General features: G+C 40.9%; 1 protein-coding gene across 1 annotated transcript in view; it reads right to left on the bottom strand.

Annotated features, from left to right (window-relative positions):
* The window catches only part of IDO2 (indoleamine 2,3-dioxygenase 2), a gene marked incomplete at its 5' end in the record, with an annotated part of 87,266 nt that overhangs the window by 22,353 nt on the left and 45,652 nt on the right, over positions 1-19,261 (bottom strand). The window contains 1 exon segment of the mRNA XM_073622205.1: positions 16,778-16,829. Within this exon segment, the coding sequence (XP_073478306.1) occupies positions 16,778-16,829 (52 nt within the window).

Genomic DNA, 19,261 nt, shown 5'->3' with positions numbered 1-19,261 from the left:
GATAGGCTCAGCAATGGCATGCAATGCCAAGCTGCTGCTAACAAAGCAAACAGAATATTGGCATGCATTAAAAAGGGGATTAACTCAAGAGATTAAGGGATAATTCTGCAACTCTACAAGACTCTGGTCCGGCCTCACCTGGAGTATGCTGTCCAGTTCTGGGCACCAGTCCTCACTAAGGATGTGCTGGAAATGGAGCGAGTACAGAGAAGGGCAACAAAACTAATAAAAGGGACTGGAAGACATTAGTTATGAAGAAAGGTCACGAGCACTGAACTTATTCTCTCTGGAGAAGAGACGCTTGAGAAGGGATATGATTTCAATTTACAAATACCATACTGGTGATGCCACAATAGAGATAAAAAACTTTTCCATGGAAGGGAGTTTAATAAGACACATGGCCACTCATTAAAATTAGAAGAAAAAAGGTTCAACTTTAAACTGCATAGCGGATTCTTTACTAAAAGAGCAGCAAGGATGCAGAATTCCCTTCCACAGGTGGTGGTTTCAGCGGGGAGCATCGATAGTTTGAAAATACTATTAGATTAGCACTTGAACGACCACAACATACAGGGATATGCAATGTAATACTGACATATAATCACACACATAGGTTGGACTTGATGGAATTGTGTATTTTTTCAAACTCACCTACTATGTAACTGAGATTAAGGGGGGGGGGGTATGAAATATGAATACATAAGTGGTCCATATAGTGATCTCTGTGTAGTTATTTACCTTAAGGTCATCACATAGGACAAGGGGGCACTCTTTAGGTCTGGAGGAAAAGATATCTTGGCTCCATGCACACTGGGCTTAAAAAAAAAAAAAAAAAAAAAGAGAGTGTTCTCTCGGGAGTAAAAATAACGCTCATATAGAGCATTTTTTGTACAAAGTTTAGACAAGTTTAGGAGAGTTTTACGTTTTTTCTGCCTCCAAGCTCCAATCAGAAACGCGAACCAGAAGGGTCTTTATTTCTGCCTCTAAACGTTAAACTCAAAATATGCCTCTTAACATCCTAATGTACATGGACATATAGAATAACATTGAGCTGCTTCTACAGGCAGGACGCAAAACTACTGTAGAAGCAAAGTTTTTTTAAACCACTGTGCATGGAGCCTTAATCACCAACTACAGAAAAGCTTCTTCAAGTAGAGCTTTAAAAATGTGGAGTAGACTCTTCAAGAGCTGATTCTGGCCAGCTCAGTGGATTATTTTAAAAAGGCCTGGATTATTTCATTTCCTAAACGTACATAATATAGCTGGTTACTAACATTTTGTAGGTAAAGTTGATCCACGTATCCAGCTTCCCTCTGGGGGGGGGGGGGGGGGGGAATCAGGAAGGAATTTCCCCCCCCGCTGGAGCAAATTGGATCATGCTTTTTTGGGTTTTTTTTGCATTCCTCTGGATCAACTGTGGGTATAGGATAGTGTATATGGAGATTTTCAATTTGTGTATTTTTTTTCTATGTTGGTTGAACTGGATGGACTAGTGTCTTATCAACCCGATTAACTATGAACAGTAACTATGCAAGTTCAGTCAAAGGAGCGAAGCTAATTAGAGCGCATGTTAAGAAAAGGGTTTGGACTGAGACGCTGTGTTATATCGTAAGGCCCCTTTCACACTCCTGTGCTGTGCTTTTGCTACAGCGCAGCTAACCGTGGTTTTCGTGCAGATTAGCTGCACTTTCCAATAGACTTTGAGGTCCTGTGGTTTCAGAAAGCGCACGAAAACTCCTGCATGCTGCACCTTTGGTGCGCTTCCTGAGACTGCACCAAAACTGCAGGACATCATAGTAGTCTAAGAGAAAGCACAGCTAACCTGCAAGAAACTAGTGAGCTAGCTGTGCTTTGCCCAAAGCACAGTGGGACCGCACAGGGGTAGTGTGAAGCCGCTGAAAAGGCAGTTGTGTTTCCTATTTTGTCAGTAAAATGGGAGCTTGCAGGAAGGGTAAATCTTAGTAGGCTATGATTGAAGAATTAAAAAGGACAGTTAGATAAATCTGAAATAGTACAATAGAGAGAAATGTAAGGTCAAGACAAGAGTGTGATCAGAGTGGAAGCAGAAGATGAGATGAAAAAAGTGATGGCAAATAAGAGGGGTCAGTGGGAGACATTTTGGCAACAGCAGGGTCATTGGTCACAAGGGGAATGCTAAAATCACTCATAATGATAGTAGGGATGTCAGGCATGCAGAGAAATGAAGACTGTAGCTGGCAAGATTTAAGATATATATAAATTGTAAAAAAAAAAAAAAAAAAAAAAAAAAAAAAAAAAAGGAGTAGTATGAGGAACAAAGATCTGACTATTTAGTCAAGACTCCTCTCCTTTAGCCTAGAAAACTCATATTGGTCCTTTAAAGTGACTCAATCCTTTTCTGACAAACATAATCCCACCAGTATCATATTGTATCCTGTAGAATTGGGAACATAAGCATGATATAGAGGGATGATGGTAGCCATGACTGTTACAGATAAAATCTTGAGATGTTTGCTCCGGGGGAACAAACAAATAATGGAGATTGAAGCTGTGCTTTGAGTATTCTGGAAATATATTATTGCATCATCAAAAGGAATGAAGAACTAAAACCAAACATCAGTCTCCAATTACAGACAGCACAAAACGAGTCTGGGAACTAAAACTGCATGCTACACAATACTGCCACAACTTCCCGTTAAAGCGTATTTAAACCATAGAACAGCTGTGGTGGCTGCATTCATTTTTTTTTTCCTTTCAGGTTAAGAACATTTTCAGCAAGTACAGAAAATGCAGGTTTATCTTGCCAAAAATGCAGTATCCTTGTTACTTCCTGTAGGCTAAATTAAAAACAGAAAAATCTTACCCTTTTGTGTAAACTTGATCCAACACGTAATGGAGATGAATAAAAGCAGAGATGCTTGAAGCCTGGTCTGTGTAATATCCATTGGTGGCTGATTAGCTGCCTTGCTTTTACAGGCAGCAGGAGGGGTTGCCCTATGTGATCGGGTTAGCCCAGTATGCGATCTGGCGGGTCCACTGGCTTACCATAGAGCCGGCCGTAGACCAGATGGTCCCCGGCCATCTCTAAGGTCCTGGGAGGCCAGAAGCGACGTAATGAGGTCACTTCCAGTCTGGCGAGTGTAAACACTGCCATTCTCTCTTTTTTTTTTTTTTAACACCAACAATTTTTTTATTGTAGAAAAAGAAGAAAATTACACATGCAAACATTTGTACATAATGTGTTACGACATTACAAAATCTATAAGGATATGTTACATACTCCAGTGAGAGATGATCAGTGGTCCAGTGGAGCACACTCCAGCTTTGTCATCGTAGATTGCCACATATACAGTTTGCAGTAGAGAATCTGCCCTACGTGGAGTGCCAGAAACCATACAGAAAGTAAAAAGGGTAACTCCATTTCTTAATATAACAAACAGAGAAATAAAAAAAGAACACCCAAGGGTAGCAAAACGCCATTTTTTTTTCTGAAAGGCAGACCCCAAATGTCTCCATAAAGAGGTCCCATCATGCCTTATTTCTATCACAAGGGATGTTTACAATTCTTGTGATATAAATAAAAATGATCAAACTTTTTTTAAAGGAACAGTGTTAAAAACAAAATAAAATAAATAATTGAATTTTTTTGTGGGCCTGTCTTCTCGTGCTCACACGCAGAAGTGAACGCATACGCAAGTCACGCCTGCACATGGAAACGGTGTTCCCATCACACATGTGAGGTATTGCTATGAAGATTATAGCGAGAGCAATAATCCTAGGCCAGTTGCCCATGGAGAATTTTAGGTACTGTATTTTGGCACCATTCCACGAGTGTGCATGACATGTTAGGTATCTATTCACTCAGCGTAACATCACCTTTTATATTTTACCAAAAATTGGGTTATATACCATATATACTCAAGTATAAGCCGAGTTTTTCAGCACATTTGTTTGTGCTGAAAAAGCCCCCCTTGGCTTATACTCAAGTCTCCCTGCCTCACTGTGCCCATCTGCAGCCCCATGCACCTGATCTCCCGGCGCTGTGACATGCAGTCTAGTCAGCGGCCGTCCAGTGTAACAAAGCCCCGCCTTCTCTTCGTCCTCGTCCGTGATAGGCGGAACACTGACTCACTACTGGGAAACTGAATCAGTTTTCCATCATGGACATGGAGGAGGCAGGGCTTTGTTACACTGGACGACCGCCGACTAGACTGAATGTCACAGCGCCAGTGTTCTGGAGATCAGGTACATGAGGCTGCAGATATACACAGTGAGGCATGCAAATGGGCACAGTGAGGCTGCAAATGGGCATTGTTGACCCTCTTTTCCACTTACAGTAGCTGCTGCATTTCTCACCCTAGGCTTATACTTGAGTCAATAAGTTTTCCCAGTTTTTTGTGGTAAAATTAGGTGCCTCGGCTTATACTCGAGTATATACACAGTAATTTTTTTTTGCATTAAAATTCATTAAAAAGTGTATTTTTTTATTTATGTTTTTAAATTGCATTTGAAAAATCACTGCGCAAATATATCGTGTGACATAAAAAATTGCAACACCCATCATTTTATTCTCTAGGGCCTCTGCTTAAAAATGTATATAAATGTTTGGGGGCTGAGTAATTTTCTAGCTTCAAAATCATGAATTTTACATGTAGGAGAGAAAAGCCAGAAGTGGCCCGGTAGTGAAGTAGTTGAAACACATTGGTCTTAAAAAGCATTTAGAAATCTTTCAAAATCAACCTCCATTTGTAAATTGGCAGTTTGTTTTTGGAGATACAAAAAGTGATAAATATGGAAAGCAAGTGAGAAATTATGTATGTAACAGTGTGAATCATATTATACAAGTAATTGTATAAAAAAAAAAATATTCTGCGCTTACCCAAATAGTGTGAAAAGCAATAATAAAAATGAAAAAATGTTATGAAAAATGTGAAACAAATATTATAATATAAAAAGGTGCTGCTACTTATGTAAGCCTGAATATACGACCAATCTGTAAATAAAATATATAAGTGCGCAACCTGATTATCACTTATTCATAAGTGACACATATTCCAAATCTTTAAATAAATTCAATCGTAATTTTTTTTTATATATATTAAAAATGAATTCAGTCCTGAGGAGTGGAACATCTTCTTCGGCTGATATTTGTGAGAGTGAATTTGATCTCTATAACCTGAGATCCAATCTTTCTGGTAAGAATTGTGTATTGATTTGGGGAGAGCTCCTGCTGAAGCACTTTTGTTTGTGTATCACCTTTCACTGATTGAGCACAGATAATTGCACCATTTCACTGTAGACTGGATTCATTTTTAAAATATATTATTTTTTTATGATTGAATTACAACAATGTGAATCATACCTGATGAACCAAATCATTAAAATGGTTGAATATAAGTACTACGGATATAAAGAAACACATCACATAAGTTAACTTTGTTTCAGTTATAGGTATTCCATATTTTTAAAGCTCATCTCCAGGCAAAACATAATTGTCTTATTTTTGCAGTAAATGTCTAACTTTAACACTATGTTGTTGCATTGAAGATCTCTTGCTTCCTTCTATTGAAGTCATCATTTAAAAATGAGCCTTCAAAGAATGTCATCTTTTTAGTTCCTGTTGAGGAGGCCAGTCATCAGTTCCTTCAGCAAGGTGACTGGTTTCCACAACATTTCTTTGTACTTTCAGACAACACTGACATTATAAAATCAGCGCTGCCTAAATAGTGGGCATGCTTATTAAAATTAGCATCACTTCTGCTAAACTGGTTGAGCCCACTGCTGGCCCCAGTTCCTCCCTCAGCTTAGTGTCCATCTTCACAACTTTCCCTGTCACAACCCATTGCTCTTCACTTTCCAGAGCATGCCTTGTGCATGACTGAAGGCTTATAGGGAATGTTGTGCAACTGTCCCCACATTCACAATGATGTGACCAAGAGCATTCTACATATCTCTCTTCCTGGAAGCCTGAACATGAAGGAATCTTGCCAGTGACTGACCGATAAAAACAGCTTTAGGGACATTAGCACACCTTGGTTTTGCGCATTAATATGCATTGAGTTAGGGCAGCCCATTCACGCCCCAAAGGGCCAAAGATTGTGTAATTTGTGGTAGTGGACCACACTTTAGATAAGACTAATGCTAGCTTCATGCTGCTATGAAATATTACTTAGCAATAAATATTATTTTACTCCACATTTGTTACCCCAGTAAGGCTGGATTCACACCTATGCATTTTTAGTGCTTTTTGCATTTTGCAGATTTGCACTACAGAACATGTTCCATAGGAAACCATGCTAGATGGACTGTAGTGCAAATCTGTAAAATGCAAAAAGCACTAAAAATGCATAGGTGTGAATCCAGCCTTAGAGTTATTAAACAGGTAAAAGAGTTATGTTGATCCACATTCTCAACGATGGAGCCACAATGAATTGTTTTGCCTAAATTGACACATGCTTTAATTTTTTTTTTATTCCTTCCTGCATCAAAAACGTTTGCCTTAAATAGTTGGGCTTTTTACAAATGGAGATGAAATTGCCTTTTTTTAAATCAAAATTATACACAATCCCATTGTATTGTTTTACAAGCTTAAACAATCTTGGATGAAAAAAAAAAAAAAAGAGGCAACGATGTTACTGTAAGATTTTGCAATAGTACATATTTTGGAAATGGTCTTCATATACCAATGGACACTCCATTATTATAAAACTGCTCTCAAATTCTTTATTGTACAAGGCTATTCTTGTCTACCGAGCCAGTCAGTGGTACAGGATGTTGGACAGACATCATCAAGAATATGTACCGTATGTATCTGGTAGGCAAGCAATATTGGAGTGCAATAATAAGTAAGCTATTTCTGAGAACTATCGAATGACAAGACTGCAAGTTTTATCTTTAATGTCCGGAACTTCAATGTTGCAATGATCCCCAGAGATTATAAGGTTACAGGTCTATGTGACTTTGGTGATGAATGCAGTTACATTCTATTCAAGTGCACCATGGAATATTATGATGCACTTTTGTATTACTTAACTTGAGGCACAGTCCACACACACACAACTTCAGATGGGCACATGTGCATCAAACTGTATCAGAAATAAATCTAAAATTCTATGATCTCCTTAAAGAGGTTTTCTACTTTAAATCCCTGCTAGAGACTATATACTTGTGTAGCTACAATGAGCTATGAACTCAAAGGTCTGAAGCAGTGCTTTACTTTAAGTTCAAACTGGGGAAGCCCTTATAAATAAAGTGATACTGGGGGGGGGGGGGTAGTCAGGGTTGTCTTTAATGCAGGGCAAAAGGGGCAGCTGCCCTGGGCACTGTCATTGTTGAGGGGCCCAAAGCAGTTGCTGCTTAAGCTTGCAAATTGGAAGCCCAACTAGAACTGCGAAGCGACTGGATATAGGACAGGAGACAGGCAGTGCTGCGCTGTATCATTCCCCAGCTAGCAGAGAGCGGGCGGGGCCAGGAGCTTCACTGATGCTCTGACCCTGCACCATGTAGAGCGTATGTTCAGGACTCGGGAGGCTGCAGGGTAGAAGCTGAGATCAGAGTGGGAGGGAGTGGCAGCCGGAAGTCGTGGTGAGAGCTAGAGGCTTTGGAGCTGGGATCAGAGTGGGAGGGAGCAGGTGCCCGCAGTGCTGAGAGCCAGCGAATGGTGAGCCCGGCTGGCCAGGACCAGGTAGGTCCTTCATCCCAAATAGTCTGTCTGTGAGCGTGGACTAAATCCTGATCTGGCTGTGGCTGGATTGATCACAATTGGAGCATTAGAGCATGGAACACCAGTGGTACTGGCACCTGTTCCACACATAGACATAGTGAAATGCAACACTGCTTGATAGACTTCCTTTAGGCCTGGTTTCCATCTATGTGGGTTTGTGGCCCGCGTTTGCGCTGGGACAGCAGCCCATTTATTTTTTTCACCATATAATTCTCCTGCAAGTCCCGCACCCACAAATGCGCTGCATTTTTAGATGCCTGGGGGTGAAATAAATGGCAGTCCCACATGTTTTTTAAACAGCAGCATGTGCAGGAATTGCACCAATTCCCGCACCCAGAATCAAAACATGCTGCTGTTTAAAAACATGCAAAGCTGCTATTTATTCTTAATGGCACCCCCACATATCTTAAATTGCAGTGCAGGTGCGAGAACTGATGGAAATCGCAAAGTGGAAAAGCTGCTGCATTTTCCTTCGGGAAATGCAGGCACAGCAGCCCATGCAAATGAATGGGCTGTCATGCCTGTACAAACGTGCGCTGCAAACCCGCATACATGTGACCCATGGACCCCCTGCAAGTTTAACCACTTGCCTACCGAACACTTTCACCCCCTTCCTGCCCAGGCCAATTTTCAGCTTTCAGTGCTGTCACACTTTGAATGACACATGACCACGCAATTAACACTGTACCCAAATGAAATTTTTATCTGCAAACTGGTATTTTTTTTCTCCTTCACTGATGTGCGCTGATGAGGCTGCATTGATAGGCCGCACTGAGTGGCGGCACTGATGATGAGGTATTGATAGGCAGCCACTGTACTACAATGGGGAGGTGATTAGGATTTTTTTTTTTTTTTTTTTTTTTTTTTTTTTTTTTTTTTTTACACACTGATTGCTTAGAATGATTTCTTGGGGGGCCTAAGAAAATGTTTGCCCAGGGTCCAATCAATATTAAAGATGGCCCTGGGGATAGTAGTAAAAGTAACGGGACTTTATCTTAATGATGTGAATACATTTAGGTAAAAAAGCAATGGCTTTGGAACTACTTTAAGCAGCTTTTCATAAACTATGAAACCTTATAACAGGAATGTAAAACTCATTTGAAATATGGGAAAGAGATATATTTGGTCATTTTAATTCTAATTCTTTCTAAAATTAGAATGCATTCTTTTGTGCAGTTTTTTTTAGAAAACAACTAAATATCGGCATTGAGATCCTGTAGGACACTATCTGCCCATGAAATGTTTTGTCCATGAGTAATTGTAATCTGGAATATCCCTCAATTAACAAGGAAGTGGACAAATTCCATTTATAGAACTGCTCTGAATCTGATCTCAGTAGCATGTATTTTTTTAGGGTTCAATACTCGGGCTGGATGACAGCCAGGAGTTCTAAGAAAAAGTTGGTAATACTGTAAATTATGAATTTCAATAACCCATTTTTTATGAAATGGAAAAGAAAAATAGAAAACTGTCCGCTTCTTCCAGTACAAAAGAGCTCATTTATTAACATATTTAAAATATCCATATATCTGAGATTATCATTATTTGTCATTGCGATCACTATTTTTAAGTGTATGTAAACCCCAACAATATTATTCAATTTTTGTTGTTGGGTATGGATACACTTTCAGCAATGAGATCTGAAAAGACCTGAAAATAGCAATTACATGACTGATAACAATTATTATAGCATATACCACATGCATCACCTTGACTATTGCATCTCTCTCCTTGTTGGCCTTCCTCCATGCAGGCTATTCCATTTCAGTCTATTATGAATGCTGCTGCAAGACTCATCCATCTAACCAACCACTCAGTGTTCGCCAGCCCTCTCTGCCAGTCCCTCCACTGGCTTTCGCTCACCCAACACAAAAAAAAATAAAATAAAAATAACTACAACATCCACAATTCTGCCCCAAGCTACATCACTTACTGTCTCAAAATATCACCCAAACCATCCTCTTCGCTCCTTCCAAGTCCCCCTGCTCTCTGGTACCCTCATCATCTTCTCTCTAGGATTTCTCCAGAGCCTCTCCCTTACTACGGAACTCACTAGCCCGGTTCATCCTGCTATCTCCTAGATGATCTGCCTTCAGGCAAACCTTTAAAAACTCATCACTTGGGAATAGGAAAACCTCTCTCAACTTTACCAAAAAAAAAAAAAAATTGACTTTTAGGTTAGATTGTAAGCTCTCACAAGCTGGGTCCTATGAATCCTCCTGTATTAAATTGTATTCTAACTGTATAATCTACCTTAATTTTGTAAAAGCGCACAAACTGTTGGAATTATATTCATTCTGCATAATAATAACAGAGCACAATAAAATGTATGTATAAATAGGGTCTGAGATGAAATTGTCTGTGTCGTCCATAGTGAATTAAATTCTAACTGTTATTTTTATATACAGTAGCTGTCTGGAAAATGCAAGGAAGGATGTGGTTTTATTGTTGAGGAAAGTGGAAAAAAAATAGTGCAGGGCCCATAGGGTTATCTCACTGGTATTGATATCTCAAAGAATTTATGCTGATGATACTAATGATTTTGTTCCTAGACAGCTTTTACACCCCAGAGGATCTCCACGGCCTCCTTGACTTGTAGTGTAATGTAACAAAAAATTAAAATTGAAACGCCACACCTCTGCCAATAGGTTCAGGTACACACTTTTTTTTTTTTTTTTTTTACAGAAGTTCAGGGGGACAATCCAAAAGATAGCCGATGTGAATGAGACCTTTAGTGTTTTTTTCCAGTATGATTTCAAGCATGGTCCTTGTCAGCAGCTTGTTTGAAAGAGATTTATTGGAATGAAGTTATAGCTGAACCTCTTAGCAGTGGTATGGCACTTTCATTTTATTTTGCTTAATGGTTTTGTTGTTGACTAAGATTTAATAAATGTTATCTTCTATGCAAATACGCATTTTCAAAAGGAGAAAAGGGCTTATGAATGACTGCCATATTTACATGTGAAAAAGCTCAAGCTTTGTGCTAAAGAAGCCTAGAAGGCTGGAGCACTTGTGTCCCAGGTTAAGTGTTGGGAGGCAATAAAGATCATGAAATACTTTAAAGAAATCTTGTGATTGTGTTCTTTTTTCAGAACTCATACCTTTTTAAAAATGTTTCCACAAGCTACTGGCTGGGGTCTCCCTACTTTCCCTTGTCCTGACTGAAAAATGTAGCAAACGGTGTCTAGATGGAGTTGTTCAGAACTATTACCATCAGCAGAAGAGATGTTGGTTAGAAGACTAGTGTGCATAAAATGATTAATTATGCTCAGTATTAAAAGCTGGAAGATTATCAATCTACTTACAAATCTGTCCTTTTTTTTTTTACAGTAAAGTAAATCTGTCCTTAAGTAAGGTATATATAGATGCATTTTAAATGAAACATTACTGTTATCTTGACTGATGATCGTGTAATTTACCTACACCCCTCTACCAAAAACTGAACGGATAAAAGGGCCCTCCAAAGTAAGCCCTGTTAAGAAGCCACTCATCACCACTAATAAGCCAGATGCCGGCACTTCACTGTAACGTAATGATTTAAAAAATTGTTTTAAAAGAAGATGTATACCAAATTACTATACTCTCATATAAGCTTTAAAATTTCAAAAGCCATTTCCAATCTTTTTAGTGTATAGTTTTCATTAAAAGAATACTTGGTGATCATGAAGGTGCTTTTTAGTAGACACACTGCTGTCCCCATCTCCCAGTCACTTTCTTACATTACCACTCTCTCGTGTGCCAACTATCACTGCACATGCATGTTCTGCCATTGTTACCATTAGGAATCCTGCAATGAGAAATGACATGCAGCTGCCATTGGAGCACATGCATATAGAAATGAAGTTTGGCTGTACGTCTCCTGTGGATCACAGGAGTGCAGTTCATTCTGCACTCCTGTGACCCATTTTCAGCAGACAGTGGGCTGAAGCCCACTGACGGCTGACATCACAGAGCTGGTCCAGGCTCAGGCAAGACCGCAACAATGAAGTTGAGAACCGCACACATGCCTGGACTGGCACCCAGCTCGGCCTCTCAGAGAGCCTTAGCAGTCTGCTCCCACCCCCTCCACAGCTCAGCCCTCCTGTGAGCACGGCGGGGCAGAGCAGAGAGCTGGTGACTGACAGTACTAGCTCTCTGCTCAGGGAACCCTGAGAAATGAGCGATTTCTGGTGTTTGAGCCATCAGACCGATGCTGCATCCGCCTAGGTAAGTATGATTCAGAAAAAAAAAAAAAAAAAAAAAACATACTTTTCTTTTAAGCTTTTTTTCTCTATTAGGCTAGCTACTTTGTGCACAGACATTATCAGTACAGTACTGGACAGCCAGAAACATGTCCACAGACACAACCAGTACTGTGCTAAAAACCCAACCCCATGCTTTTAAGCTTTTTTCTCTATTAGGCTAGCTACCTTGTGCACAGACATTATCAGTACATTACTGGCACAGCCAGAAACATGTCCACAGACACAACCAGTACTGTGCTAACACAGCCGGAATCATGCCTACAATGCAATAAGTACTGTACTAACATGTCCACTGAGACACAGTGAAAGTACCCTACACAACCATAAAAATGTTGGCAGAAACAAAATTGGTGCTGTACTATCACAGCCAGAAACATCTACAGTATCTCACAAAAGTGAGTAGACCCCTCACATTTTTGTAAATATTTTATTATATCTTTTCACGTGACAACACTGAAAAAAATGACACTTTGCTACAATGTAAAGTACAGTTTGTATAACCGTCTAAATTTGCTGTCCCCTCAAAATAACTCAGCACACAACCATTAAATGTCTAAACCGCTAATAAAAGTGAGTACACCCCTAAGTGAAAATGTCCAAATTGGGCCCAATTAGCCATTTTCCCTCCACTGTGTCATGTGACATTAGTGTTACAAGGTCTCAGGTGTGTATGGGGAGCAGTTGTGTTAAATTTGGTGTTATCGCTCTCACTCTCTCATACTGGTCACTGGAAGTTCAACATAGCACCTCCGGGCAAAGAACTCTGAGGATCTGAAAAAATAATTGTTGCTCTACATAAAGATGGCCTAGGCTATAAGAAGATTGCCAAGACCCTGAAAACTGAGCTGCAGCACGGTGCCCAAGACCATACAGCGGTTTAACAGGACAGGTTTTACTCAAAACAGGCCTCGCCATGGTCGACAAAAGAAGTTGAGTACACATGCTCAGCGTCATATCCAGAGGTTGTCTTTGGGAAATAGATGTATGAGTGCTGCCAGCATTGCTGCAGAGGTTGAAGGGGTGGGGGGAGTCAGCCTGTCAGTGCTCAGACCATACGCCGCACACCGAATCAAAGCATGGCTGTCGTCCCAGAAGGAAGCCTCTTCTAAAGATGATGCACAAGAAAGCCCGCAAACAGTTTGCTGAAGGCAAGCAGACTAAGGACATTTATTACTGGAACCATGTCCTGTGGTCTGATGAGACCAAGATAAACCTATTTGTTTCAGAGGGTGTCAAGCGTGTGTGGAGGCAACCAGGTGAGGAGTACAAAGACAAGTTTGTCTTGCCTACAGTCAAGCATGGTGGTGGGAGTGTCATGGTCTGCCGGCACTGGGGAGCTTCCGTTCACTGAGGAAACCATGAATGCCTGTGACATACTGAAGCAGAGCATAATCCCCTCCTTTTGGAGAATAGGCCGCAGGGCAGTATTCCAACATGATAACGACCCCAAACACACCTCCAAGATGACCACTGCCTTGCTAAAGAAGCTGAGGGTAATGGACTGGCCAAGCAGGTCTCCAGTTCTAAACCCTATTGAGCATCTGTGGGGCATTCTCAAACGGAAGGTGGAGGAGAGCAAGGACTCTAACATCTATGAGCTCCATGATGTCATCATGGAGGAGTGGAAGAGGACTCCATTGGCAACCTGTAAAGCTCTAGTGAACTCCATGCCCAAGAGGCTTAAGGCAGTGCTGGAAAATAATGATGGCCACACAAAATATTGACACTTTGGGCCCAGTTTGGACATTTTCACTTAGGGGTGTACTCACTTTTGATCCCAGTGGTTTAGACATTAATGGCTGTGTGTGTGTTGAGTTATTTTGAGGGGACAGCAAATTTATACTGTTATACAAGCTGTACACTCACTACTTTACATTGTAGCAAAGTGTGATTTCTTCAGTGTTGTCACATGACAAGATAGAATAAAATATTTACAAAAATGTGAGGGGTGTAATCACTTTTGTCGGATACTGTATACAGGACACATTCAGTACCAAATTGACATAACCAGAAATCCAAATAGGCTTAATCAGTGCTGGCACAATGGTCATTCAGTGCCCATGGGGAAGATGCCAAACTGTTGTTCACCCTCTTGGCCCCTCCTTTCCAGTGTCCCAGTCTTCCCTGGCACCCGACTCCCTGCTTTTTCCTGCCTGCCGCAGCCCAGACTTTGCCTGCTAGCTTGGTGCGGTCTTCATAAGGGAAAGTTGGGGGGCAGTGCCAGGCTGCCTCAATGGAGTGAAAAGTGGCTCAGCCCACCACATACATGATGCCGCTGACCCTGGGGTAGCTGCTCTTTCTGCATCCCAACCCCTGGGATTAACTAATGAAACTGATTGTAAGGCCTGAGATTTTTTTTAAATTAACATGTCATGCTTACCTGCTCTGTACAATTGTTTTGCACAGAGGAGCCCCAATCCTTCTCTTCTTGGTCCCCCTGCCAGTGCTCTTAGGAATTCTGTGGGGACTGTTCTTTACCTTTTGATTAACTTACTGTAAAAGGAGACTAAAGCTGACCAAACATATAAGGGTCTATTTATAAAGCAGAGACTGTGGCTTTCACAAAAGCTGATGGGGATCTAATCACTCCCATTGAAATCACATGGACCTGGGCGATTTTCCATCAGAGAATGTGGATGATTTTTTCAATCTTCAGGCTGAGAGTGAAAGTAAACAAAAAAAAAAAACAACAAACAAGAAATGCCCCTGTGGCAGGGGCGTTGCTAGGGGGTGGCTATTGGGGCTATAGCCCCGAATCTGGGGCCCATAGCCCCGAGTCTCTCCTCCGACATCTCTCTCCGCCTGCTCCACATCAGCGCTCTTCACAGCCTGGCCTCTTCAATCTGGGAGCGAGGTGCGGCGAGCAGCAGAGAGATGACATCATCATCTCCCTCTGCCCACCACACATCAGCATTCTTCCTCTCACAGCACAGTGGAGTGGAGGTCACATGCTTCCTGTCATTGTGGAGTTTTGCAGCCAGACCCTCTTGCTTCAATGTCGGAGGTGCAGCGGGGAGCAGCGACATGACATCTCTCACTGCCCGCCCCGCATCACCTCTCTCCTGCTCACTAAATGGACTAGTGCTGTCAGCCTGCCACCAATGCAGCGTCAATGCACATTTGGTGGCACTGGCTGGCATGGCAAGTGACAATCCACATCAGTTGGCAAATGACAACCCACATCTGGCGGCCGGTGATGTGGCAAGTAACAATCTGCAAATGGTGGACAGAGATGTGGCAATCTGCAAATGGTGCCAGGATATGTGGCAAGTGACAATCGGCAAATGCTGGCAGGTGACGTGGCAAGTGACAATCTGAAAATGGTGGCAAGAGATGTGGCAAGGTACAATCTGCAAATGGTGGTAGGAGACGTGGCAAGAGGCAATCTGCAGATGGTGACGTGGCAAGTGACAATCCACATCTGCAAGGTGAAAGTGGCAAGTGACAATCCACATCTGGTGGCAGGCGACATGGCAAGTGACAATCCACATCTAGTGGCAGGTGACGGTGGCAAGTGACACGCTGCATCTGGTGGCAGGAGATGTGGCAAGTGACACGCCCAGGGCTCCCACTGATTCTGCAGTATGGTGAGTTGAACCACTTCATTATATATTAGAATGTAACAATAGAAATAATGCACTACAATCATCCTGACAGCATATCAACCATGGTGCCATGATGACTGAAGCGCTAACACCATCCATCGCCTGTGAAAAATTTCTTACCGCCAATCTCCCCCCCCACGGGCATGCAAAAAGGTTGGTGACCGCTGCTATGGGCTCTAGCCCCAGATCTTTTGCAAACCTAGCAACGCCCTGTCCTGTGGTAGGCTCGAGTGTAAATTTGGGCCATGCCTGGACATACATTATAAACATTAAATGATTTGACTAACAAAATAACACTTCAAGCACATATCACCTGCCTAGTGCTCCTCGTCCCCCCACCTCACTACTACCAGCAATTACTGGCTCTCAAAATGGCAATGAATTACTGTCAAAATGCAGCAACTCCTGTGCAAAATGACACTTTTAGAAAGTCTGCAAGTAACATTCAGTAATACAGTGTAATATTGTTAAATAGTTACTAATACATGTATATTTGTGTAAATCACACGTGAGCTTTACCCGCATATGAAATCAGTTAAAAGAAATCTTATGAGTAAACAAAGATTGTTTTAAATAAAGTGCATTACTATATAATCCCTTACTAACCTATTTAAATCTACTCTAATCATTTTTTCCCTTAACTATTTTTCCTTTTTTTTACCATTAACATTTAAATTTTTTTATTAATTTTTTTTTCAGTGATGCATAAAAAAAAAAAAATTAATGTCTTTCTTTCCAATTGAAAATAACTTTGCCATTCTTAGTACCAGTAACAATTTTGGTGTCAGTAGACAAATTGTAGGGTAAAAATTTATACTTTTTATGTACAGTAAAATCACCAATTTCTAATTGAATCTTGGTCAAAATAGGAAAAAAAAAAATCTATTGTAGGTCTATAGATTACATAGAATATAATTTTTTTGCAAGACTAAAAAAGCATAGTTTGTCCCCTTAAAAAAAGTGTGGATTTCTTTGTTATCTTAGGTTATTACTGAATAAACTGGCCCAGAGTGGAAATGTAAAAATGCTCTGGTCCAAAAAGTTACAAGAGCTGAAGTGATAAAATGTGTTCTGCTGCCAATTTGAGATGCCCCACAGCAGAAAAGAAAATAACTAAAAAGAAAGATCATACACTGGGCAAGATTTGTTTCAGGTTTGTAGATACAAACAGTTTCTACATTTATCTTTAGCAAATTTTCTCCAATAAATTCATTCATGTAACTTACCCGGACAGGAATACGCGTATTGTACTATAAAACACATCTGAATCCACATAATCTATAGGAGAACAAATTACAGAAGAGTGACTGGCAGGTAGAACATAATGACACAGGTAAATTCTACCGATTAAGCCATTTTATGCCTCTTTTTCTTGGGTTTGCATGCGTTACCCCTCATTAGTATTGAAGATAAAATTTGCTGCTAACTGTACAAAAGAGGCAGCAAGCAGGACATTTTTCTTATATAACATACTAAAAGTGTAGAGATAGAAAATTACCTTTAGGAGAAGCGAATGGTATTTAAGGCAGCAGAAAAGTGGCGTCGCAAGGGGGGAGGGGGGTGCGGGGATGCGTGGGCCACACCCGGGTGACAACCGCCAGAGGGATGACACCCAAGGCTGTCTTTAACTCCGGTGGACACAAACTGGTAACAGATCACGACCGAGTTCAGACCAGAGCCGCCGCGTAAGGCGCATTCTCGGGAGGACGTCATATGACACACAATAAAAAGGTTCCCGCCCACCCGTCATTTCACAATGACGTGGACGGGAAGCAGTTAAACTGAGTTTTTTAATTGCTATGTTGACATTTAAAAGATATACAGAGGCAAAGATGATCTTTGAGCAAAATCAACTGGATTTTATGTCTATTACTACACCTATCAATGCTATGAAAGGCACTGCCAATATGATAGTTGGAAAACCATAGGCCCTTTATTGAAATTTTCTTATGGGAGCCATTACATAATTAAGCTGTTTCTAGCTTTTAAGCTAAACTAGATTAGCTAGATTTAATCTGTATGTTGCTGGATTTAGTAAATAGATAGATATATTATGGTTTCTTGTTTTAGACATTTTTTTTTTTTTTTTTTTTTTAACATTTCTTCAGTTGCTACCTGGTTTCTGGCCTAGGCTATAATGAGGTCATACATCCCAGGAGCCTTCATGGACAACTTTTCTTCTTTCATCTGGAGGAGGGGTTTTGTCAGCTATGCACAACCTCCTGCTGGTGTTCTGCCGAAAACTCCAACACGTCAAAATCTCCAACCACATCACTTCTGGTGACTCTCCAGCAGCAATAATTGGAGATTTTGATGAGTTGGCTGTTTTCACAGAACACAAACAGCGTATACACTACAGGACACAATATAATGAGTGAACATTGTACACTGGGTAAGGAGGAAAAAAGTTGTCGCCGCCTTAGAGGCAGCCATGTTGTTCGTTACTAGTGGGTGGACTAACAATGTCCACTCATTATATCATGTCCCGTAGTGTATGCGCTGCTGGTATTCTGTGAAAACAGCCAACTGATCGAAATCTCCAAGTATTGTTGCTGGAGAGTCTCAGAAGTGACGCGGTAGGAGATTTTGGCGAGTTGGAATTTTCGGCAGAACACTGGCACACCTGAGCTAAGGGCAGATGGATTCCAGGAAATGAAAGCTACATAAATCATCTGCCCTTTCTCAAGATGGCCACAAGCAGAAATGCTAGGGGGCATTTTACAAAGTTATTCCTCAACAAATTAAAGCATGGGGGCATAGATGGATGAGTTTACTTTGGAAACATCAGCTGCGGTGCCAACATCGCTGGACTCCAGGACAGGTAAGTGTCCTATTAAAATTCAGCAGCTCTAGTATGTGTAGCTGCTGAATTTTAATTTTTGCAGGGGTGGGCGGACCTCCTCTTTAACAAACACCGTCTCCTGTTTTGTGCATCTGTGCAACAATCAATAGTAACCATCTGAAAGTAATTAGATACATTCAAATCTCCAACAGATACTTTGCTTTTAAGATAAATCAATGTCAACCATTAAGCAGTTAAAGTTTGGGTTGAGTTACACCACACCTCCCATATCTTATAGTATTTGTGGGAGCAACTCCTGTGTTCACATATTACTTTTTCATAATGGAGAATCGATTAACAGTATTAATCCATTGAGAGAGAGTGTGTGTGGGGGGGGGGGGGGGCCCGCATCCACTTAGACGCGGTTTGTTTTTGCACCAAAAATAGGATTTAATTCAGGAAAATCCTAGCAATCTAGCCAAAGCTCCTCTTCTAGTAACCCTAAGGCCTCATGCACACTGGACGTTATAGTAATGTTATAGAAATGCAAGTAGCATTTTTGCTAAAGTGTTTAGTGTTTTTCAATTTTTCCATCATTTTTTAGCATTTTTTTTGTTTTTTAATCAATGGAATCATTAACATTAAAAACTGCTGGCTCCTCTCAGAACACACTAGTTTTGGGGTTTTTTTTTACAGTCAAAAAACTCCCCTGCCAAAAACAGTTGATAACAGCCTATGTGTTCATTGACACATATGATAACATGCTGGAGAGTTTATTGAATGCAGGAAAAAAAACCTCTGAAGCCAAACACAGCAGCTGTAAAAAACATCCACAAATGTCCAGTGTGCATGAGGCCTAAAAGACATACCGTACTTCAGGAGTGAGTGGAACTGGAGCTGTAAGTTGGTTAGACAGCAATTCTATGAT

Source organism: Aquarana catesbeiana, linkage group LG03 (assembly GCF_042186555.1).
Source record: "Aquarana catesbeiana isolate 2022-GZ linkage group LG03, ASM4218655v1, whole genome shotgun sequence".
Taxonomy (NCBI): domain Eukaryota; kingdom Metazoa; phylum Chordata; class Amphibia; order Anura; family Ranidae; genus Aquarana; species Aquarana catesbeiana.
Note: the sequence above shows the minus strand (reverse complement) of the source record. Positions and strands in the feature narration are given on the sequence as shown.